General features: G+C 39.1%; 2 protein-coding genes, 1 long non-coding RNA gene and 5 other non-coding genes across 8 annotated transcripts; 6 read left to right on the top strand and 2 right to left on the bottom strand.

Annotated features, from left to right (window-relative positions):
- The first annotated feature begins 1,169 nt into the window (after window positions 1-1,169).
- Trnaq-cug (transfer RNA glutamine (anticodon CUG)) lies at window positions 1,170-1,241 on the top strand. The gene has a single exon. It is a non-coding gene; the product is annotated as a tRNA-Gln (tRNA).
- A 1,717-nt stretch (window positions 1,242-2,958) lies between these two features.
- Window positions 2,959-3,030, top strand: Trnaq-uug (transfer RNA glutamine (anticodon UUG)). The gene has a single exon. It is a non-coding gene; the product is annotated as a tRNA-Gln (tRNA).
- A 1,524-nt stretch (window positions 3,031-4,554) lies between these two features.
- Window positions 4,555-4,626, top strand: Trnaq-uug (transfer RNA glutamine (anticodon UUG)). Its single transcript has one exon. It is a non-coding gene; the product is annotated as a tRNA-Gln (tRNA).
- Window positions 4,627-5,618: 992 nt separating this feature from the next.
- Window positions 5,619-5,690, top strand: Trnaq-cug (transfer RNA glutamine (anticodon CUG)). The gene has a single exon. It is a non-coding gene; the product is annotated as a tRNA-Gln (tRNA).
- A 426-nt stretch (window positions 5,691-6,116) lies between these two features.
- Trnaq-cug (transfer RNA glutamine (anticodon CUG)) lies at window positions 6,117-6,188 on the top strand. Its single transcript has one exon. It is a non-coding gene; the product is annotated as a tRNA-Gln (tRNA).
- A 3,255-nt stretch (window positions 6,189-9,443) lies between these two features.
- On the top strand, window positions 9,444-12,645 carry LOC144642016 (uncharacterized). Its single transcript, XM_078501016.1, has 3 exons — window positions 9,444-9,606; window positions 10,888-11,362; window positions 12,348-12,645. Exons 1-3 carry the CDS (start codon window positions 9,528-9,530, stop codon window positions 12,388-12,390), a joined length of 597 nt encoding a protein of 198 aa, XP_078357142.1. The 5' UTR covers window positions 9,444-9,527; the 3' UTR covers window positions 12,391-12,645.
- A 3,458-nt stretch (window positions 12,646-16,103) lies between these two features.
- Window positions 16,104-18,050, bottom strand: LOC144642015 (uncharacterized). The gene is made up of 3 exons (XM_078501015.1): window positions 17,299-18,050; window positions 16,973-17,123; window positions 16,104-16,276 (listed from the first exon to the last, which is right to left on the bottom strand). The coding sequence occupies exons 1-3, from the start codon at window positions 17,606-17,608 to the stop codon at window positions 16,222-16,224; spliced, it is 516 nt and encodes a 171-aa protein (XP_078357141.1). The 5' UTR covers window positions 17,609-18,050; the 3' UTR covers window positions 16,104-16,221.
- Window positions 18,051-19,488: 1,438 nt separating this feature from the next.
- On the bottom strand, window positions 19,489-21,775 carry LOC144642013 (uncharacterized). Its single transcript, XR_013568676.1, has 3 exons — window positions 21,547-21,775; window positions 20,475-20,625; window positions 19,489-19,593 (listed from the first exon to the last, which is right to left on the bottom strand). It is a non-coding gene; the product is annotated as an uncharacterized LOC144642013 (long non-coding RNA).
- Window positions 21,776-23,866: the final 2,091 nt, after the last annotated feature.

Raw genomic sequence — 23,866 nt, 5'->3', positions numbered from 1 at the left:
CCATGGGCTTGTTAATCGAGCAGATTGAACGTTTCTGTCTGAGCTTTCTCTGATCGTTGATGTCACGTGCACCAATAACACAACCCACCCCAGGCATAGCGATTTTAGACTAGGTAACTGAGTGATGAATTTGAAGCTAGACTGAAGCTGGTAAACACCACTGACTCATGTTCCCAGTCATGTTTCTACTTCTATGAAAAAAAGTAGACTGGGGACATGACGGTCTTAATAGGACAGTACACAACCAGATATCTCAGAGCACCTCTCAGAAGCATCTAAAGGTCCACAAACTCAAACCCTAATGCGTCATCGAAAAACTGCCACGAGTGAAAATGGAATTCACGCCGGCAGTGTAAAGGACAAACAAACTTAGCATCATAGAGACACTTCTCCCGATCGCGTAAAACGAAAATATTAACAATATAGTAGTGCGACTATATAAATTTAACTTATGAGGGGAAAGGAAAGCTGCTGGTTAGTCCTTCTTTATCTCGATCGTCCGCTTTCGCGCCAACTTTTGCGACCACATACTTGCCACTGTTGGTCAGCGGTTTTAGCCATAAGTGTAAACATGGCGGAACAACATGGCGGATTGGAGTTTATTAGTCTTGTTATTGTATTTAGCGTTAAAAAGTTAAAAATCCCTCAGCGCCTTTGGAAATGTTTTCAGAGAATTACAATCTAACCTTGTTAATACCTATTTCAGCGATTTAATCTCGGTTGAAAGTGTAGTTGTTGCTTGAAGTGTTACGAGCGAAAATATTGGAAGACGACTAGCGAGAAGTATTTTGCGAGGCAGTTTTAGTTTGATAATTAATACGACCTTCTGCAATTGAATTTTAAATTTTAAATTATAGTCAGCCGTGCTTTTCGATACGGGAATGCTCTCGACTAGCGCATAGCTAAATGGCGAAGAACTTTGATTGTTATCGAATTAATATCGGTTATCGATTGGCTACGTATGGCATAATCAGCGATTTCACAAGCGTCGGCTCGGATGAAATCAAATGCTTAAAATCTAAATGTTATAAGGGTTCTAGTCATGGAAACACAGCAATATTTCTTCGCATTATGCACTCTATAGACTTCATCAGATATAAAGAGCCAAATGATTGCAATTCAATTACGTAACGTTTATAATATAAAATTTTCACTCAATTGTCAAGTGAGGTCCTATGGTGTAATGGTTAGCACTCTGGACTCTGAATCCAGCGATCCGAGTTCAAATCTCGGTAGGACCTTCATTTTTCTTTTTTCCTTTTTTCTTCATGTAACTTTTTTTATACTCGTTTTGCTGCTGCATTGAAGCTGGAATAATTTTATTGACACATTTTTTAGTGTTTTTTTTTTTATTTCGTATAGCTTTCAAGTTCATTTACATTTAATAGGCTTTGATATAAATTATCTTGATTAATTATTCGAACGCGCTTTTCAGTCACGAGCATATCCCGTTGCGGCCGTCTCTCTCTTTTTTTTTAGAATAACAGAGTCTTTTTTATAATTGAGAAATGAATTTACGCTTTAGATTCGGATGGCTAAAATATTTTGTCCTTACGCAAGAGCTTTCCATACAATATGCAAATTTTTACAGTAATTGAAATGTATGAAGAATACAGACTCTCTGCTACGGCTTGAAAAAGGCCAACAAAATAGTTTCTTTGTTTTCCAGGGAATTTTAACGACAAATGTTCCGATTATTATTAAAATTTAAAAGAAAATTTCCCCGAAACTTTAATTTATCTCATCAGGTTGAATATAAACAATACTGTTCAATATTGTATCGCACGGCCAAAAAGTAAAAAAAAAATCCCCAATCAAACTAATTCAAGGGATAAAACATACGTGTTATAAAATGGAAAATACATTGTGCCGATTAAATTGAATTTACATATTGTATATGGAACTGATAAATATAAACATCTCTCTTACTTTTTTCTTGACGACACGCATATCGAATTGAAATACCGTAGAATTCCGGTTATAAGCCCTGGGCTTATACAACTTCGTAAGGGTTTTTTAGTGGGCTTATAAGCGGAGGGGCCTATATCCGGGAGGGCTTATAAGCGGAATGAAAGAAACGTTTCGAGACGAGCCCCGGGAGTGTTGATCAAAATACGTTTTTAAGTTAAAAACGCACAAAAAAGCGACATTTAGCCCTGTTCAGTAATGTCATCCGGAAGAGGGGGGCTTATATCCGGGGGGGGGGGGGCTTATAATCGGATGTATTTTTTTGTTTCCAGGTTGACAGGCCTATAACCGGGGGGGCTTATAGGTGGGGGAGCTTATAACCGGAATTTTACGGTACCGTATTTTCTCAATTAAACGCCCCCGGCGTTTATTTCAAACTTGGTCTGGTTGACCCGGCGTTTATTTGAAGCCGGCGTTTATTCGGGGCCCGGCGTTTATTAACAAAGTGAAACTTTCTGTTATTTTTTAAGTTGATTATTATTACCCATCCTCCGATGCCTAGGGCCAGTTTGTCAAGGCAGAGCAATTTTTCCCTTTGTCCCGTCCGGACAAACTGTCCCTGGGTCTCCAAGGATGGTAATTACCAAGAGTTACAGCATTGCATACGGTACGTTGCAATCAGGATTTGTGACAAACAGATCCGAAATAATATTATCATGATGAACAACATGGGGACAAGTAAATGTTACGGATATAAAGTTTTTTTTCAATTAACGGCAACGTCTGGACCTCGAATAAACGCCGGGACCTCGATCAAACGCCCCCCGGCGTTTATTTAAAAATAAGCAGTTTTGACCCGGTGTTTAAACGAGGCCGGCGTTTAATCGGGGTCCGGCGAAAATACGGTACTGATAAAAAAGAACAACTTTGTGCATTAAGTTTTCTTGCTGCTTTTACTATTTTTTTTTCTTAAACGTGAACTGTTTAATTTTCGGTTATATTACCTGGTGAAAGTGTTTTGTTTTTCAAAAAATATATTTCGAGAGTGATGGTCCCATGGTGTAATGGTTAGCACTCTGGACTTTGAATCCAGCGATCCGAGTTCAAATCTCGGTGGGACCTGGAATATGTTTATTGTTTTGTTTTGTAGCTCACTCACTTCAAAGTATTTCACATGCATCCTAGAGCCTTGGGACAACTCATCAGGGGCACTTACCCTTTGAAAAAAAAAATTATACATTTAAAAAAAATCCATAAATTAATTAAGTTGGAAATTGAAAATGCGAAGGATTGTTTTCCTGTATGTACAGTTAGCAGCAAATGTACTTCATTTGCGGTTTCTCGTGCTCAGTCCAGTGCTTCATGAGGGACAGTCCGTCTGGTTTTTGTTGACGAAATATATAAACTTGAAGGCAAGCGCTATCTCTTTCGATTGGTCGGTTGATTTTAAATCATTCTCGAGCTCTATCGGCAGAGCTTAATGGATAAATGATACATGGTAGGTTCGATTTCTGCCGCTCTCTCGATCGTGTCCACTCTGCGAATGGTTTGCGCATGACTGCCGATCATGTTTGTGATTTTGTTCTGACAGTCAGGGCCGAGTGTCGAATGGTAAATGCGAAACTTTTCGAGACGGCAAGACTGATATCCTTTCTGCGAGCCCGAGAACTTTTCAGCCTTGCAAAAGAAATTGAGACTCCGTGAAGGAGTCAAAGAAAAATTCGAAGACGACGAGACCCCTGAAATTTGGCTAAAGTTTTGCGAGACACGCATTTTTGAAGGACTATTCACCACCCCTGGCAGTCAGCTGCGGCACAGAAACCCATGTCATTCATTAGGCCACTCCGTCACCAGCGACGGAGGCGGCTTCATGCAGTTTTGGTTGTAAAACATCACAGCTTGCGAATTCAGCCGCCTCTGATCACTACTACGCGGCTGCAACAAACAACGCGGTCACAAGGGGCGGCTTTTTCACACTAGCCGAACGTTGTCGCAGCGACAAAGGTCGGCTTGTATGCACGGCGAAATTAAATGTCCGACCTGTCACCTGCGAACTTACTAATAAATTAAATATTATACTTTCCGGCGCGCGCCCCAAAATTTTATTTAAAAATATTATATATGTGATTAAAGAAATTTTTTTTTTTTTTATAAAATTTTTTTTTTAAATTTTAAAAAAAAAAAAAAATATCCCAAATCCGAAAAAAATTTAGCACACGGCCCACGGCCCCGCGGCAAGAACAGCGAATCCGCGCGATTTCGCAGGATAATTGTTAAGTATCGGACGGTCACCTCCAATTTTCTGACCATAGATTTGGTTATTGCAGCCGCTCTGTGCAAATATCATGGCAGCACTGTAGGTTTTTAGCAGTAGCTTCCCATAACCGACTTGTCTAAACCCGTTTATCTACTCAGTATTGTCGAGCCACACCAGAGTTACGTTTATTGAGTTCTATACTTCCAATCTGAGATGGAATGCCTGTCCATCGCAAGGAGCCGGGTCGGGAGAGGAGAAATGTGAAGGGACCCTATCTTACTTTTGTATAACCGCCATCAACCAAAGCAAATAAATATTAAACATCCAAACCTCACATTACTGGTGGTAAATCTACATAAGCTGGTTTGGTTTCACATCAGTGCACGCGTGGTCCCATGGTGTAATGGTTAGCACTCTGGACTTTGAATCCAGCGATCCGAGTTCAAATCTCGGTGGGACCTCCATTTTTACTTGTCATTTTTTGTCATGAAGCCTTTCGCAGTACCGTAGCCGTCGCAATTGGTAAACACAAGTCGAGTACACGGGATTCGGCGATTTTTTTAAAAATTATTTTTTACCCCGGCATTTTACTGATGCAGCCTCCCAAACAGTCGTTTTTAAGGGCGATCGATCGTGTTTAACTCCTCCTGAAGCACGATGGCCCCCAAAAACGACTGCGCTGGAGGCTACTACTTATGGCGCCTGAACGAGAGATCAAATCTCGGTGGGACCTTATTTTTTCAGCTTCAGACGCTGTTTCTGTAGTAGCTGAGAAGAGTTTAAACATTCAAAGTCATATGCATAGTACTTTTTTGCAAGTCATATCATCAGTTCCTTCTCTCCGTGTGCCGGAGCCGGATGCCATGAGTCCCATTGAAAAGGCTAAATAACCCCATGGCCCTCTCCCATTGCTGTAGCGGTATTATATTAACCGCTAGCTCCCTTGGTCTTTCGACTGTAAAACCGACCACGACTACAGTTCAAATATCGTGACCCGCCCTCTCTCCCTTTTTAAAATAGCGATCTGTGTTCGGTGCATGTTCTACCACAGAGCGTTTATATTGTCTTCGGAGGCGCTTTTATCTTTTTGTTGTATTTTCTCATTAGTCCGCGTTCTTGTACGCACGGCCTGAAGAAACTTTTGCTTCGCCTGCACTCACCGGAGTGTCTCTCTCCATACCTCAGCCTAAGAACAATGAGGAATAAAATAGTACTGTTTCTTTTGCTGTTCGTTCATCGTCTTGTGGACTTCCCAGTATGCAGGTGGCTTAAGCATGTAATGCACAAGCTCCCTCAACAGTTCCTGCGTTCAACACTGACTCGATGAACCGACAGAGAACTTAGAGTTTTACAATTCTTGTTTTCCTTTCTTTTCAGTTTTTCAAGTAGTTCTTTTCTACTTTTTTTTTAAATTGTGAAAACAGAAAATCTATAACTGCAATTTAACCTATCAGGTCCCATGGTGTAATGGTTAGCACTCTGGACTCTGAATCCAGCGATCCGAGTTCAAATCTCGGTGGGACCTGTGACATATATTTTTTTACCTTTAGTGTACACTGTTTTCAGTATGTTTTGAAGGACAAAGGAATCGATTAATTTATGTTACAATTACCGGAATTGGGACTGTATGAAATCAGAGAATAACTTTTGTTATTATTCGTTTTCTGAAAGCTATGCAAAAAAAACCCCCGGGGTTTAATGTTTTTTTTTACCAGCTGTTCGTTCCTTCGCGCTGTGGATGTACTCAGTATGACGGCTCGAGCAAGTATTACACGTGCTCTCACTTCCCACGTGCAACCCACACTCGATGAACAGCAGGAAAACTAAGCATTTTATAATTCTTGTGAGTTTTCCTTTTGCAAGTGGCTCTTTACTATGCTTTAAATATCGTGCAATTATAATTAATTAGAAAACTATACTACTATTTCCACGATTTAACCAACGTGATTCAGGTCCCATGGTGTTATGGTTAGCACTCTGGACTCTGAATCCAGCGATCCGAGTTCAAATCTCGGTGGGACCTTGGGCGCGATCCATTGGACCAAATTTTTCGGAAATTCCGGTACAAAATCAAATGGAACAGAAAGTTTCCGGAAACTCGTTTCGAAAATTTTGGTCAACTTCTGGAGGTTGTCCTCAAATTCCGGAAAATCGGAATTCTCGGAAAATCCTGTTCCATTCGCCAATTTATGCTCGGGCCCAGTTTTTCCCAACCCGGAAATCGACAAAATTCGACATGGCGGTCATTCCAGCTGCTCGACACTGATCAGTGTTCGTCTTGTCTTCTCAAGTTGCGGCAGACAGCTTATAAACTGCGTTATTGGAACACGTGTGCTTAGCAAGCTTTGGTAAGCAGTTCGAAAATACGTGCACACCACGTATAATTGTCTTAAACGAATGCGATAAGAGCACATCTTGTGCATCCAAATGTTTCCGTAGATGTCATAAAAGCAGACGTATGTGTTTCCAGTGTAAACTTTTCGCATTCTTTACGTTTAAAAAAGCGTGGAGCTACGTTTTTGAGCTAAGTGAAAGGATAGATGGCTTCAGAATTTATCAAGAACATGTTCAAGAGGGAGTAATATCTTCAGTTTTCTTTACTGTTTGCGGGAATGGAACTAGCCTGGCCGATTCAAGTGGAAAATACCGTTCCATTTGACAGATGAAAATTTCGAAAATTCAAATCGAAAATTTTGGTCCAATGGATCGCGCCCCTTATCTTTTTATAGGTTATTTTTCTCCCATGTTCGGTTTGTTTGATCGCATCATCCAGGGTGCAATAACATTTTAGCATGTTACTTTTAACATTGGCTAGATTTTTGGTGGAACACGTCTATAAACGTCTTGCAAATGATAGTTAAAATAGATTCAACAATTAGCAAAAACAGCAACTGAAGGAACCAATAAAACTCTAAAGGTTTTCGCGCCTGACAATACCACTGAATAAGGGAATACTGATGTTTATTACACGACTTAGGCGGTCTGAGGGCCAATAACTTAATCAGCCAATCAGATTACTTTATTTCCAGTCCCGCGAGGGCCGATATTTTCCAAGTATCGGACCGGGTTTTGTCCCGGCGGATGATCCCGCGCTAATTCCAGCGCGATTAAGCGCAAGATTTTTGCTAGATTTTTTTGCAAGATTTTTTCGAAGTTTTTATTGCTTTAAAATGTCGTGTAATAAATCTCTTATTAACCGAGCTTGCTCGGGACCGTACTGGGCGATTATTGGCCCTCGGTCTTTTTTGTACGGACCTTGCTGCGCTCGATCCGTACTGTCAAAACCTCGGGCTAATATTCGCCCAGTACGGCCCTCGCGCGTGGTTAATTGCCAACGAGACAGCCGAGCCAAGAGGCGAGGCTGTCGAGGCGGCAGAATCATAGAGCCGTGTGCGTATGAGTGTATAGGCAGAGAAAATCTTAAGTTCTGCGTAAGGGACTTTTTTTTACCATATTTGGGTGTAAGTAAACCCCATATTTGGGTTGTATTGTTCTTCCCAACTGGTTCCCAGTCTCTCACTCCTTGCTCAACCAAGCTAGAGAGCAAATGACCAAAATGGCGTTCACGCGGCTCGCTGTTAAAATTTTCAATGTGGTCATTCATCCCTTTACCGATAAATACACCTTTAGGGAATTATAAATCGAAAGAGAATACCCTACAGAATATTCGACCGCCGAAAAAACTAACATCAAGGTCTTTAAAGCGATGAAATAATCTTTCGACTTTGGAGTCCTTTGATTTACGATCGAGACATGAAAATCAAAAGCGGACTGTTGACTTCAAATAGAGTTTTCTTGACTTATGAGAATGCTGAAGTCGGGTAAATGCAATAAAAATTTTGTCTCCAAATAATCCTTGACCGTTCAAGTTTTGTTTTCTGTTCAAATTTTTCAAGTTTTGCGTAACTGAACATGACACTTCGCATGCGAGACTGAAATCTGACCCGTGCATTACTGTCTCTGATTACTGAAAATTATTTTTAAAAAAGCATCTTAGCAGTTTTGATTTTGGGATTTGATTTATAAGAAGTTCTTGAAATGCAACTATCCCTTTTGTGGACGGAAACATTTTAACCATCGCGTGTTGTATTCACAAAACAGTGATTAAACCTCATTTATCGCCTACATATTTGTGATATTTTAACGTTGAAAAGAATTTAAAGATTTGTCAAGAGTTATAAATCTGTCAAACCCGTAGCCTGTTAAAAGAGTGCGCGATCGCGAGAATACGCGCGCTGGAAACTACGGCGCCTGCTACGCAGGCTATCAAGCCTGTGTCATTTATGAACACCAGAGAAATAGCACTTTTTTCGCATATTACCTAAAATACAATTTACCATATTTTGGTCATTTCAAATATAGTTCTATTAAAAACCATTCAATATCTGTTCTTATGAACAAACATGAGTATTTCGCTCGTTTGCACTTACCGATAGGTACAACTAGTAAGATATATATACGTCTTTTCATTCTCGGAGAAATTTCATCCGAGGTGAAATAAAGGTGTTGTGATGTGATGTCATGCTAAGCGCGCAAATGACGTCTTGACTCAGACAAGACTCAGACGAACAAACCGTAAACACTTTTTGAAAGAGCCGGTGTTCCTAAACTGAAACACCTTTTAAAACGAGAAGTTCGCCTAGATTCCCTCTGTTTCTCTCAGAACACGCTGATCTTGTCTGAGTTTCGTGGGGGGTATAATCATTTGCATTCTATTTTAAAACCTCGCACGCTTCGCTATTTAAGCGGAAGCCCCGCACAGAACATGGCAGAGAAAAAACTCAAAAGACAAAAAAATCATGCAGAGATGAACTATTTGAAATCAAGCAGGTTTTTCTAACAGATGCTTCATTGGGACAATGTTATCTCTTTGATGAAGTTAAAAGTGAGCCAGTGTAAAGACGTCTAGTAGATTTTTATACAAAGACGTATTGACTGGATTTTTTTTTTTTACACTTTATTATTCCAAAGTCAATGTAAAAACACTTCCCCAGTCCTTACAAATATTTAAGCGAAAAAACAACAAACGTCTGTTCACACCCTTTGCACAGATTGCAAACCAACGGGCTTTTTCTTTTAAGAAAAAGTCGAAAAGGCGTATAAATATTTAAGGAGTGTCATAACATAATCGATCTCGTAATTAACAGTGTTAAAAATACAAAGCGAATATCTTCAGGTGTTAAAAGCTTTAAAACTTTTCAAAAGTCCTTAATTAAGCATTGTTTTCTGTTCATCGTAGCCTGTGGTTCATTCACAGGTGCTTCGGGAAATTTATATTGTAACCTACGCACAGTTTCGTTCATAACCGCAAACGCCTTCACGATAGAAACTTTCAAAACTAAGATTTGGTGGATAAGCTAACATGACTAGCTTCTTAACATTGGGAGTGACTGTTCTTCTTATTGTTCAAGTCTATGGACGACCTTCGAAATTCCCTGAAAGTGAGTAAATAGTACAAAGTTAATTTGTGAAGAATGTAAGTTTTAGAAAAAACTATGGTTTGTTGTTTTACTTAGGAGGAAAATATTTTATAAAGCTCACTTCCAAAATATGCAATTACGAACTAGAAATATTCAATTATACCGGCCATTTACATTGTTCATGGCGAAACAACTAGCAGAAAGTTATCGCTTATAGCTACGTTGTGTATTTCTTTTGTTACAAGAGAGAAGACAAAACGTTTTAACAATGCGTTATTCATATCGGTTTCGCTTTTTGGTCCGTTATAATTCAATTTTTATATTCTGAAGTAAAGTTCCTTTAAGAACAAATAACATTTTTTTGAGAATGTAATCTCTTCGAGAGCTTTACTCAAATGTTCAGTTAACAAAAAAATATTCAGTGATGTGAGTTTCGAATTGTCCATATTTGAAACGTATAAGACGAGCTTGGCGCAACAAAATTTGATAGCTAGTGTAAAAAGCTAAAAATGAAAAAAGCTAAAATAAGCTTTCTTTGCATCATCTATCTCAGTTCGAATAAGTAATTTTTATTTGCAATTGCCACATACACTTTTTAATGCTGGTATATGTATTTTACTTTCTTCATGGCGAGACCAAACGAGCGTAACCAAATTCGGTTTGATTACTCCACACGAACGATTTTCCCTCTTTGGTTTGGAGACGCTCGTTGTGATGAAGATGTGCTTTTGCACTCGCCATTTTGATTTTAAATTTCATGGTTTAAAAAAGGTTTGATATTGGTCGTACCTTTCACTTACGGGGTGAATTCGGTATAAAAAAACTGTTAGATGTTATACGTTAGAATTGTTTTAACGACGATTTGTTAAGACAACCACACCTACGAGATACGACGCGCTTAGTGTGACAGCTGCGTAAATTGACATCAGTTTTTGCTTTGTAAGTGTCACACAAAAATATCTTTTTCTTCGACATATTTTGCTTCTTTACGTTTGTCTTTAATTAAGCAACATTGTTGGAGAAGATCTAGCAATAATGTACATGACATTGTAGAATATTCGGTTTGTAACCTGATATTGTGCGATATTAAGACATCACTCAGATCGAGCTTCTGATTGGCAGACTCAAAATAAAGGTACGGTAAAGAGTTTAAGAGGTTAACCGCACTTTCTTTTTACCTGTCACCTGAAGGCTAGCAAACAATGCACTGATGCGAGTTCCAAGAGATCCACAATGGCTTGAATTAAAAACCCTCTTACAAGTAGCAAAATGTTGAAGATACTGACATTATTTTTGTTTTAGACCGCCTTGCTAACTTCATGGCGTATGATATCGCAAAGCGCGTCTACAAGGCACACGCTTTCGATACCGACAAGAACGACGACAGCGGATACGCAGACATCGTTAAGCACCGACATGTAGGGGGACACATGAAGGAAGAAGACGAGGTCACTAGACGCGATGACAGCATGTTTGAAGAACAAGCAATACCATCCGAGAGCCGTCACGAGAGCCACTCATTCAATGATCAAATGACCTACAACGAAGATCGTAGGCTGGGAGTAAACGAAAATGATGACAGCTCAGTGAAAGGGTATGGAATCCCTTTTCAGAATCACCAGCAAGCCCATGCAAACACCGACGATGATGGAGGTATCTCTGAAGGGCATGAAATTTTGGCAAACCACCGTGGAAAAAATCACAACGACCTGCGAGATGTTTTTTTAAAGCGTGCCCAGCCTCGCATTTCCTGCGTCTATTGTTGCCGTTATATCAGGTAAATAGTAGTTGACCTGAACAGGTGGTGATCCGTCTTTGTCGAGCGACAGTATTGAATGTGCGCGGGGCAAGTGACGGAGCGGAGAACCAAATTTGCTGAAGGGAAGACCTCACGCTCGAAACTTTAGCTATCCAAATTCGCCCCGGTGGTTTATAGACCTTTTTACCGATACGGCGGCCATTTTGTATTCTTTTGTTTCATGTCGCATATTATGGGATGCCCAGGGACAAAATACATATTAATGTGTCCCCAGGGCATCTCATAATGTATTTCAAAACAATTGAAATCAACATGGCTGCCGTAACGGTAAAAAGGTCCATAACAACTACAGGTTGATAATAAAATAACTGCTGAATTTCCCAGCCGATGCAGCACAAGATTTGACTAGACTCCCTTGCTTTGTCGCTCTGTCAAAGATGAAGCCTAATTGACGGCACCTAGCTTAGACCCAGTCCAGACTGTATACTTTATACACACAGTTTATTACAAAACCGTATTTTATTTATATACGTAAACAATGGAAAGCTGTGATTGAAAACGTATTAAGTTAATGTGACAAATGCCATACTTTTTATGGACAGACTGATAGGTAGTCAGGCACACGAAGTCGCAAGCAAGTAAAATGTACCAAAATAATGCATGGACCACTTGTGCAAAAAGAAGCGAAGTGAAGCCGAATCTTTGGGTAGATCAGGATCAGCAATATATATTAAAACGATAAACCAAATGCAAGGCTGATCGGACAGCTAAAAAGGCTAAATAAATTTTATTGCCCAATATTTTGGCTGGACATTTTTACTTAGCTTTTTCAGCCCCTGAAGAAGGTTGGTATTGTCTAGCCGAAATAATTATATTGGGCAATAAAATATATTTAGCCTTTTTAGTTGTCCAATCAGCCTTGAATTTAGTTTAAGCAAGTAAAAGTCGCTCTAGTTTTTGTTTTTAATTAATACTTGTCTATTTTGCTTTCTTTTCGCAACAGTTGTGCTGCCGAATTTGATCATATCTGTCACTGCGATGGCTGAAGGATGTGAAAGTGTACACAATATTTAGGAGGCATGCTATTCAAATTAGAGTGCTGCACTTCATTAGATGTATGCCAAGTTTTCTTACGGCAGTATTATCGCTTTTTCCGGCAGGGTTAAATTCACAGTTACTTAATGACACCCACAATTTTCAGATATTGTTTTACTGTTTCCGTATCAATGGGTGTGGCTTTAAATTCTTGTATGATCATTACAGTATGTCACATTGTTATTAAACAACATGATAACACTTCAGTTTGTTTCCTTTCTGTTACACTATTAGCCTTATTTCCACATCCACCATCGGGTATAAGCCTAGCCAGCGTAGCTTGGCGTTCTAGTCAGTCGGGGAGAGCGAGAAATCGCGCGCGCGAGCAAAGCGACGGCGGAAGGCGATTTCTCGCTCTCCCCGACTGACTAGAACGCCAAGCTACGCTGGCTAGTATAAGCCCTAAATCAAGAGCAGGCGATAGGTCCTCTGTCCCTAAATCAATAGGCAAGCCGAGAGACCTTAGGTCATTTTCTCATTCTAGTCCATTTTCTGAACTCCCGATACCCTTCCCTCCCCTCCTCTACCCCACGCTTCCTTACAAAAGGGCTAACCCAAACATCTCATAATCTTCGTAGGATGGGTAGAAACCAGATCTCACAATCTTCATGGTCCCGAGAAGTGAGGGAGGAGGGGGAGAGAGCTCGGTAACCATTTTACCGATAAACCACTGTTTATTGGCATGCCAGAGTTTTAAGTTCATCGCAAAGGGAAGTGATGATTTGTAACCAAAAGAGGATGAAATGAATGAAAATGCAGTCATTTGACGAGGTAAAGTCTGCGTTCGATCCTAGTTGCTTATGAAGTCGGTGCGTATCTATGGTTTCCGTAGCTTGAATCGTTTAGGAATATTCTTTTTCTCGCCCATCAAAGGGATATCCCAGCAATTTTAATATTTCAGTATCCATTTGAACACCTTGGTGAAGAGAGGCACTGTGAGAGCAATGCCCACACAGAAGAAAACACAACAAAACTGAGGCCTTGTTCGTGGTTCAGTTGAATCCGCACCGCTTGAATTAAAAGTCCAGCGCACTAAGGGAGCGGTCATTAATTATTGGGGGGGGGGGGAGGGGCGGCAAATTTGGGGGGAGGGCTAAGATTTTTTGGGCTCCCATTTGGGGAGGGCCAAATGTCTTTGGACCCACGATAAGGGGGGGGGGGGTCATAAATGATTGGGCACCTGTTTTAACAAATAAACTTTTTAAATATTTTAGGCTACTTCAATCCACAATCCATCTCCTCCTTGGTAATTTCCCTTAACCAGCAAACAGCATGTGTGTTTGTGGGTCCAAATGTCTTTGGACCCACGATAAGGGGGGGGGGGGGTCATAAATGATTGGGCACCTGTTTTAACAAATAAACTTTTTAAATATTTTAGGCTACTTCAATCCACAATCCATCTCCTCCTTGGTAATTTCCCTTAACCAGCAAACATCATGTGTGTTTATCAAGCTGAATCTGTTATATCTTAAACGTGACTCATTGTGAAGATTTCTGGAGTGAGCCAGAAAATGACTTTTAACGCACAGTTTCTGTAATGAGATTCCACAGAACAATTGTTTAACCATTCATGCTGCAAGTTCCCTGCGAGGAACATTTCTTTACCTATTTTACTAGCAAGCTAGCTACTTTGACTATTTTACTAACAAGCTAGCAATAGGTAATAAAAGCTTCAGTAATAATTTCTGGTCTATCCGTTGGGCTCAATAATTATTGGCTTATAGAGTAGTGACTCGTTAAATGGTCAAAGAGGCTTTACACGTTCGATCACAGCTGTTTTTCATTGGTATAAATTGATTACTTTTTAGCTTGTTTGACATTCGTAGATGCATTTCTAATCGTTTCAGAAGACCTAAAATAAAAATTTCCGGGGGAGCATGCCCCCGCACCCTCCTAGCCTTGTTTGTGTTAAGGATCAACAGCTGTTTGGTTCAGGCTTCTCAAGCCTCATGCATTGAGCCTGAGACTTGCGCAATCAGTTGCAAACTCGCACTAAAACGATTATTTCTTGCATGATATTATTTTGATTCAAACAACCCATTTTGATCATATCTATTTGTATCATGACATGTTATCAATAATCGCCTTAAAAACACACTATTTTGCTATTTTTTTTCTGTTTTACCTGCTTCGAATAGCTCGAACAGCTGAAAAGTTAAAACAGGAATCTAAGTAGCTTTTCTGAAAGCGCCATCATATTGCTACTCAGAATTATCGCAGAAAAGTGATCTAAGAGGATTAAAAATTGAAAATTTCCTGGGGTAGCATGCCCCCAGACCCCTCTTGAGGGCACACAACTTCTCTAAGAACTAGTCAACTACTTTCAATGGTTTTTACCTTGCCGTGTTTATTCTTTTATGTGCTCATTCAAAGGATGGAGGGGGGGGGGGGGGGGTCACAATTTTTTGGTCTCTGATTTGGGGCGGGTGGCAAATTTCTGGCTCCAATTTGGGAGTAGGCATAAATAGATTGTGCTCGGCAACTTTTGAGCAACTTTTAGCGTTTTGAGCAACTTTTTGTAGTACCAGCAACCAAAGGCAACTTTTGCCTTCCTTGGCAGCTTTTGAGCAACAAATTGATATAAAACCGATCCAAACCATAAAAGGTCGTTTCATTTCGAAGGATTTTATTAAAACTGGTTTTATCAAAACTGATTTTATTCAAACTAAGGATATACAATAAAATGACAATAAAATAACACTTGCTTAACGCCACCGAAATCTGGACAGCGGCTATCTATCTAACGGGTGCTTAAATCCAGCGGTTATTCGTTGCAACATAGAGCCTGCCGCAGCCTCGTCCCCAGGCCATACCGCGCTATGCGAGTGAGCGGAGGAGGACTGGATCACATCCAAATTCGCCGGGGACGACTGGGGACGAGGCTGAGCCTGCCGCTGGCCGTCTTGGTATTTGCTGAAGTGCGAGTCACTTATGGCATTGTAATCAGATAGAATTTCAGACGAGGAAATGGAACTAATTCAGACATTGACCCCATTGAGGTTGCCATAGACGCTTAGGCGACTCTTAGTAAACCTGCAAGCGCTTCAATTTCTAGAAAACGCAAAATTCACGTCAACGAGCAAGCAACTTTTCTAAATTTTGGTGGCAACTTTTTGATATTTGAGCAACTTTAGAGCAACTTTTGGGTATATTGTGAAGCTACTTTTCCTGAATTTACTAGCACAATCTATTCATGCCTATTTGGGAGAGGATCACAATTTTTGAGCCCACTTCTTCAAAAATTTACCGGCCCTCGCCCCCAGTAATTAATGACCGCTCCCTCCCTTTTAAGCTAGAGATTTGCTTCGAAGACTTGTTTCTGTGCCTGTTTGCAGTATTGCAACTCAAGGTACAAGACTTCAACAGAGGCTAATTGAAACGTGTATTCTTCTTTAAAATTCGCGTTTAACTTTATTATGTGGGAGTGGCTGTGCTAATAGTCATGAAAAAGTCTCCGTATGAGAATTCCAAACAACGAAAGAACAGAACTCACCACGACCATTACCGGCATAAAAGCCGAATTGACTCGAAAAAATTGCCCAACAGTAAACACATTTTATCAGATTTATATTGTTTTAAGATAATTTTTTTTAGCTCACTCGTTAAGCGTGCGTTCCAAAAGATTGAACGTGCTTTACTGATAAATCGCGACAAATATATTTGGAGGATATTTTATTTGTTTTCAAGTGTCAGTTGTTTACACATGCATGCTTTGCTTCTCTCCTTTGAGACTGTAGCCTGTTATGTGGTGAATGGCTTGGATACATAGGACCACTGATTAGCTAACAGCTGGGCGGACATTTCCCTCCGGCCCCGGCTTGTTTCAACATTCGACACCTGTGGGAAGGAAGCAAAGAGTACTGCGTTTATGTACATAAAATCCGTTTCTTTTTTATTGACCGATTTCTTATAATTATAATTTTAGCTAAACAATAAAGCTCCCCGACTTGAGCGGGAACTTTTAAGTCAACTTTAACCCTCGGTGTAAACATCGTATACAGTGCACAAAACAATTTCAAATCATCGTGTTTAAGGTCAAGCGTCTTTTAGCTTAGTTGTGATGAGGGAATTAACTAAATTGTAACGAAAGCATAGTATCTAAAAATGTCAAGGAAAACGTTAAATATCAGTACCAGGTTTCATTTTTTAATGTATACAGTTGCAATATGTAACTTTGCAGCTGAACTGCAAGACATGCCTCTCTCGTCTCTCGCCGGGCTGGTCTGAAGGGGCAAAACATGTTTTTTCCCAGTAGACCAAAGCTTAATTTTTACATTACAATTTTGACCTTAATTTACGGTCTAGGACTTAAGGGGTGAAAATTAAGGCTGCTATGATATAACTGTTTATTAAAAGGCATCTTCTATGGAACTCGCCACTTGATAATCAAGAAAGCACTGATAATACAAGATGATGATAAAAGGGCTGGGGACTCCAACTCTTCATTTAGACATTACTTTTCATTATATCTTGAATTCAGCGACATTTTCAAGCCCGTCGCTGAAGAACTACTGCCACCAGTTTTCAACTTACCGTCGACAACTGATTAAAGCTTCTCTTCGGCTCTCCAAGAAATCTTCGAATCTGCCGGTCTTGTCGTAAATGTCTCGATAATCATTGTCTCTGAGACCCAGTCTGCTCCTCAGAGAATTCATCTCATCACCACGAAAATCAGAATAAATATCTAGTAAATCAATCAGAAGGTGAGATACAATTAGAACATAAAGCATAAAGGCATCATACATACTGTAGAACTGATACTGTATCTGAAGTCTGTGGCTTAAAAATGTATCAGTGTGCGAAACGTTTTCAATGAAATGATGATCTGATGCACGAAGATTTAACAATTGGATTTTTACCTTTGTCCTCAAAATAAGGGGCGGCGGTAATATCAGTAAGTAGTACCACGGCCATGAAAGACAACACAGCAAAAACACTGAAGCCTTTCATTGTTATAATCCAAACTGGCTCGATGCTCGACTTTAAAATGATCTGTAATGGTGTTTGTTTGAGCCTTGCAAGGAAATTGGCACGAACTTGTACCAACTTACGTAAAGATCCACGCACCAGCTTTAAATCTTTTATGTTAACATGCTGCTTCTTATCGTCATGTGCCTGAAGTCTGGGGATATTTTGCTGCATATTTAAAATGTTTATTTTATTCATCATTGATGTTTTAATTAAGTTGTACTACTTGACTAGATAAGTCATGCTTCTGTGTTTCTTGAAATCTGATTCGACATCATCAGGGCATAGAAAGGAGACAAACAACTTTTCTCAGACAGATATAGTCTATCGTTTTTTAAAAAAGTTTTATCTAATTACTTGAAACCAGGTTTGGGAATTTAATCTCTCTTTGACTTCAAAACAACTCCAAAAGAATTATGTGCAGATTGTAATCAACATTATTATTTGCCGAAATTGCTTTGACCAGTAGGACAATGTTTCTGGTTGTGCAGGTGATGTTAGCTACAGGAGGTCATGAAGTTTGTGTGATTTCCTTCTGGGTCATTCTATTCGCATGTTATATCCACCACAGCAAGACTCTAATTCACGAGAAACAAAATCAAAGCGTAAATGTCAATAACGTAAACTGTCTTGCAACTCATTTCGGAGACGATTATACTGCAAGGGCAATCCTCTTTTCTTAGACCTGGATTTTCTTGCTTAAACTGAATTCTGCAGTTTCATATGGAATCATAACCGTTGCGTTTGTAAAAGAGATTTAGGTTTCAACGACTACAGTACGGATTTTTAAGAAATTTTTTTCCGATAATACACGGCAATAAATGTTAAACTGCGCATTCGTTAGGGTAATAGAATTCCAACTGGCTTTGCAACAATGCTGGGGCCGGGAGTAATCCTGTTTGACACACTTTCGTTCTTTTTGTTAAAACTATCATTTTGAGACATTGATATTGTTTTTATTTAATAAGAATTTTGAAAAGAAAGCAGGCATAATGAAGAACGTTCTAATCAAACAATTCTAACAATATTGAGAAAGAAACCGCTTCAAATTTAACTGATTCAGTCTGATTTGCAATCACTTCAATCCGAGTAATCTGTGAATTCTTTTCCTCGGAAAGAGGGTCACCTCCGTTTTCATTTGTATTTCGAACATACAAACAGTCACGCCGCTTGTATGGGCCCCTGTGGGAAGTACTACTATTAGTATCAACGAACACAGACAGGTTAAATCAAATCTGCAATTGTTGTGAGCTGCAAGAGAACTATTATTATAATCATAGTTCCCCCTTTCAACAGGTCACGTGCTTCCCATAATATACATATATTGGGAGAATATATTCATCTCAAGCAACTTTTGATAAATGTTTCAGCTGTGAGAAAACTCCTATTAAGTGAAAATGATAATATTGTTGACCTTCCAGTTGCGACAAACAATACCATTTCTTACAAAAAAAAGAGCCACAGTTTAATTCTGGAAATCAGTAAATGCATGCAGGTAATGTCGGTAACGTACGACTTCAAAGAGATTTTCAATAAAAAGGTTATTAGATTCGGTTTCTGTGGTATCACGAAAAGTCAAGGTCTTGGTAAGTGTTATCAGCGTCGTTTTCGGCTTCGGCTGATAACACTTACCTTGATCATGATATGAAGTAATTTTTACGGTCATCACAAAACCCTCATTCAAAAGCTGTTAAAAATTACTGAAAGCAGTTTATTTCTCAGGCCTCTTATTTTCCTATAACAACGACCCATCCCTGAGCAAGTAATTGAAAGTGTTATTAGTAAATTGTTGAACCCACGGGTATCAGTTATTCGTACAGGTGATCGTTCGGGTGAGAGTAGTTCTGAAAAGAACTGTTTTTGGTGACTGACGTTTCGACAAGCCGCAAGTGCAAGTCATCTTCAGAGTTGAGTGACTTTAAAGATGACCTTCACTCAGGTTGTCGAAGCTCGAGTTACCACTGAGATCAGTTCTTTTCAGAACTACTCTCACCCGGACGATTAAACTATATGAAAAATTCGGTGTGCTAGCTTTCCTATATAACAGCCTATTGCATTCTGATACAAATGACAGACACTTGCTCCATAGACGAAACTTTATTTTGATATCAAAAAAACTAATAATAAATTAAGGACCGATGTTCCACTGACGAGAGCAAAGGCATCGAGTATTGATGTAAGAGCACCTGGATAAAACAAAAATGAAAACGTATATGTTAAATATTTTTATCTCATACCCAAAACGTAAACATTTGATCTTAGCCCTTTAAGCCCCGAGGTAACTGGCCTCTTTTCCTAAATCAATAAATATTAACTGAAAAGCCATGTATAATACACCATTTGAAAGGTATTAATTAGAAAACTTCATAAAACATGTCAGCAAATAATAAGAAAGTTATGGCCTTGAAAGAAATGGCTTAAAAACGTAAAAAAAATTAAAAATGTGTGTATCCCCATATATAATGGGTATACCCCTAAACTATAGCCTATTGTGCAGCTCTCACTGTTGTGGTTAATTTTAGTTATGTTACATCTCGCATACGTATCAGGAAAAAAAGTTTCAAAAGTTATAGGGGTGGTCAATCAAGTCACAAACATGGGGGAGGAACAATTTTATGTTTACAAAATGCAGATCTTTCTAAGGCAATTTTGGTGGCAAAGATTCAAACTAATTGGGCAAATATTGACCAAGTTATGACATTATGTGCCAAATGGCACTATCGGAGCTTAAAGGGTACATAGTTACAGGCCCTCCCCATTTCAGATGCAAAATATCCTTTGATAACTTCAACTCGAACAAACTCTTTCACTGGTTAATCACGAGGAACACTTTTGGCAGTCGCTTTTAGTGCGAGAAATCCAAGAAAAGGTGCGCAATAAAAGTCAGTGAGTGGTGGTAGGACTGTGCAGAGCCATTATCGGCTGATTATAGCTCCTGAAATGTAGCAAATGCGCGCGGCGAATTCAACGTATTTTAGAACAATCGGTCAATACGAAACATGAATGCGAACAGAAGTACATGATCTAGATTATGTACTTCTGCTGCGAAACAAAGTTGCGTACTTACCACAAGTCATTGCAACAGGCTGCACAATCTGACGGCGGGGCTGGATTTCGTTTCATGAATGGTGTGTCAAACTCGGGCTGATCCAGTTCCATTCCTTTCGAATCACCAGTTTCCATTGGATCAGGACTTTGGTAAAACGGATATGGATTTCCTTAAAAAAGCGCGGAAACAAATACTTTAGAGAAGTTAAAACTCCTCAAATGAAAATAAACTTAATCCCTCATGATAAAAAAGAACTATCTGATAAGAAAGTGAAAGATACAAGTAGCCGCGTTTCGTGGGACCATTTTTCTTGTGCGTTCAGATTTAAACAATGGACCCTTGATTTGACATGACAAAGTTAATCTCCGCTTATCTCGAGTTCGATCAAAGTGCGAAAATCGAACGATAACCTTTCCTTTTCACTTGATACTTAACAATTTAGTCTTTCAGTAAAAACTCAGCTTTTGATGAAAATGGGAAAAGCATGGCCGCGAAATAATATTTACAAAAAAACCCGGGAATCAGCCGTCGAAAAGTCTTTTTATGTAACTTACGTATAAATGATTTTCTTAACCCATGGTGAATGGCCATATTCCTGATAGGAGCCTTTAACAATAATAAATAAAATAAGATTGCATGCTACCATAACCTGCGAACACAGATAGATTTTTCTTTTGTTGGTTTCAAGTTGTTCGACGGCGTGAAACTTCTAGCGTTCGAAGGAGCTTATTGTAGCTTAGGATTTTATTCCCGTCGACTGAGTCGCCTATTTAGGACCATCACGGTGGGACGAATGAAACTCTAAATGTATATCATTATTACATGAGATGATCTAACAAACGCTTTATAAAGAAAGACGACCTCCTTCTCAAATGATCGGTTGTATATTGTCCATGTTTTTAAAGGCAATCGGCTTGAAGTCGAAGTACCGTTACTAACGATCATTCAACGTTTCTCTAGAATAAAGTTTCCTCGGAAATTTTTTGATAATATAGATGAAAACTGTATTTAAAAGTATAATAACATGCCAATTCGCCTTTGAATGATAACGAATAATGATAATAATACTTTTTGAGAATTTTCTGAATACCTTGAACTCTGTCTGGAGGCGCAGCTATCGTACAAGAGATAACCGTACAAAGGAGAAAGCAGCCAAACCAGAAATCCTTCCCTGCCATGCTTTCTTAACAGCGCGTCTAGTGTGTTACTGAGCTACAGTGACGATCGCCTCCGCTCTTATACAACTGGTGGACAATAAAGATATACTGCTTCCTCGTGATAACACACATTAGCGTGGTGATTACAAAGGACGTTTGACATTCAGATCGAGAAACGCGGAAACGCGGAAATTAAAAGTGTTCGTGGAAAATTGAGCGCCACCTAGTGACGACGCAGCCTCGATAAGCTTTTCTTCATTTAAGTAATTGTGCGAAAAAGCATTTGTCAGTTAAAAGTGTACTTAATAAAACACGCGTTACAGTTATAATGACGTCGGTTCTTTGATCTATTGATATTACAGTAATCGGATGAGCCAAGAAAGGTTAATTTTGTTCAAAAGTCTGGGAGAAAAGCCTCCTTGGCCATGAGTATCACAGAAGCTGGAGTATTTCTATCGAATAGACGTTGTGTTTAGAGGGATTTAGATGCTCGATAAAAATACGAGATTCTAAAGGGAAGAAACAAAGAAATAAGTCACAATACAACACAACAGGTGGGTGGAAAAATTGGTTTCAGTGATACTTTTAAAATCACTGAAACCAATCACTGATCACTTTATTGGCCAGAAAAGCAAAGGAAAGCTTAACAAATTTATTTCTTTTTTTTGGTCTCGAAGCCTGGTTAAAGAAAAAAGAAGAAAAAGCTTTAGGGGAACAGATTTAATTATCCGTCTTTAACAGGTATAAGTAATTACCACATCCTACAAAGCTTAAGACTTTCTTTGAATCGCCATAGCTCATCATTCAGGCAAGAAGCTATTCAAGTATCCATTAAGCCTATAGCTCATGTCTGACAATACAATCGAAAAACAGAGGCGATTAGTGAATTACATGAACCCCTAAAAAGTGTTTAAATTTCCGTTCGGATAAATGGATTATCACTCCTGCGCGCGTACACGAGGTCAAAATTCAATTTCCATACGAAAAGGCCGACATTATCCTTGTCACTTCCGATTCAATAGGACAAAAGCAGGACAAAAGGCTATTTTATTTTTAAAAGTACCACGCCCCCTCACTTCAATGCCTCAAACACTTGAAACAGCTGCACCATGCGTAGGCTAAGAATATAAAAAATGAAAAAAATAAATGTTTTCCTTAAAAAAAGTAATAGGCAAACCTTTTGACACACAAAACGAAAAAATCGTCGAACAAATTTTAAAAAGAGCAGGGTTTAACCTACCTACATCTTTTTTTATTTTTTAAAAACTGTAAAAGTTACGAAAAGTTTACTAACAAATAAAAGGCGGGAAAAAGAACGATTTAACCATCTCCGGATATAACAATTAAACCTAGCGGAGCCGAAAGGAAATGAAATTTGAGCGTGATTGGGCACAAAAGTATTGTCTCTTACAAGAAATTTTCCTTTTCTTCTCTGTGTTGTCGGTCCGAACATACCAGAGAAAATTTTATCGATAACCGTTTAGTCGTCGATCCTAAAAAAGTTATCGATAACAAATAAGTGTGTGAAGAAAGTTATCGATGATAATATTAAGATATCGACATTGAATTTCTTTTGAAGGAAAAACTATTTTTTGTAGTCCCGATAACAGACGCGGCAGTTTTCTTTCTTATTCTGGTCTGCGAGACCATTGTTGACAACTTCTTCGTTATCGGACCGACTTTGTTGCCAGCGGTTTTATTTTGGTAGAAACAAACATGCGTAGTGAAATATAAGTGCGTAGAAAAGCGACATCGTACACAAATAGCCGTTGATTCATTTTAGTTTTCAAAGGTCGACAACTCAAACTCCCTCTGTGATTTGTCGAGGCTTTACTTATCTTATTTTGCTTTGACTTTTTTTTTTATTAGATATCATGCTTCTGTTCAACGTTCCATGCATTTCAGTCCTTCGTGAGCTCTCTTTTAGCTTTATAGATGAACGTCGGGGGGCCCCCCCCCCTAAGGGAGAATTTTTGGTTTTGGGGGCCCCCAAAAATTTTTTAAAAAATATAAATAAAATCTTTTATAAAAATTTTTTTTTTGTTATTTTTTTAAAAAAAAATTTTTTTAAATAGATTATTTTTTCAAATAAACTATTTTATTTTTAATTTTGGGTTAAAATCAAGACGAGGCAAGTGTCTCGTCTTGCCTCTTGCTAGTTACGGCCCTGGTCGACCGACGCAGAGAAGAGAGGTCCACAGATAAACTGATGTCGGAAGCGTACAAGTTCACCGTGGGCAGTGGCGCTTTCGT

This window comes from Oculina patagonica, chromosome 2, assembly GCF_052425735.1.
Source record: "Oculina patagonica isolate OP01 chromosome 2, crgOcupat, whole genome shotgun sequence".
Taxonomy (NCBI): Eukaryota; Metazoa; Cnidaria; class Anthozoa; order Scleractinia; family Oculinidae; genus Oculina; species Oculina patagonica.
This window is presented reverse-complemented; position numbering and strand designations above follow the sequence as displayed.

What these genes read in the sequence shown, in the direction of transcription:
- LOC144642016 (XM_078501016.1), top strand. Translation starts at nt 9,528, where the DNA reads ATGACTAGCTTCTTAACATTGGGAGTGACTGTTCTTCTTATTGTTCAA. An exon ending in ACCTTCGAAATTCCCTGAAA is followed by an intron (nt 9,607 to 10,887) that starts GTGAGTAAATAG and finishes TTTTTGTTTTAG; the next exon opens with ACCGCCTTGCTAACTTCATG. An exon ending in TATTGTTGCCGTTATATCAG is followed by an intron (nt 11,363 to 12,347) that starts GTAAATAGTAGT and finishes TTTTCGCAACAG; the next exon opens with TTGTGCTGCCGAATTTGATC.
- LOC144642015 (XM_078501015.1), bottom strand. Translation starts at nt 17,608, where the DNA reads ATGATGAATAAAATAAACATTTTAAATATGCAGCAAAATATCCCCAGA. An exon ending in CCCTTATTTTGAGGACAAAG is followed by an intron (nt 17,124 to 17,298) that starts GTAAAAATCCAA and finishes TTGATTTACTAG; the next exon opens with ATATTTATTCTGATTTTCGT. An exon ending in GCTTTAATCAGTTGTCGACG is followed by an intron (nt 16,277 to 16,972) that starts GTAAGTTGAAAA and finishes TCCTTCCCACAG; the next exon opens with GTGTCGAATGTTGAAACAAG.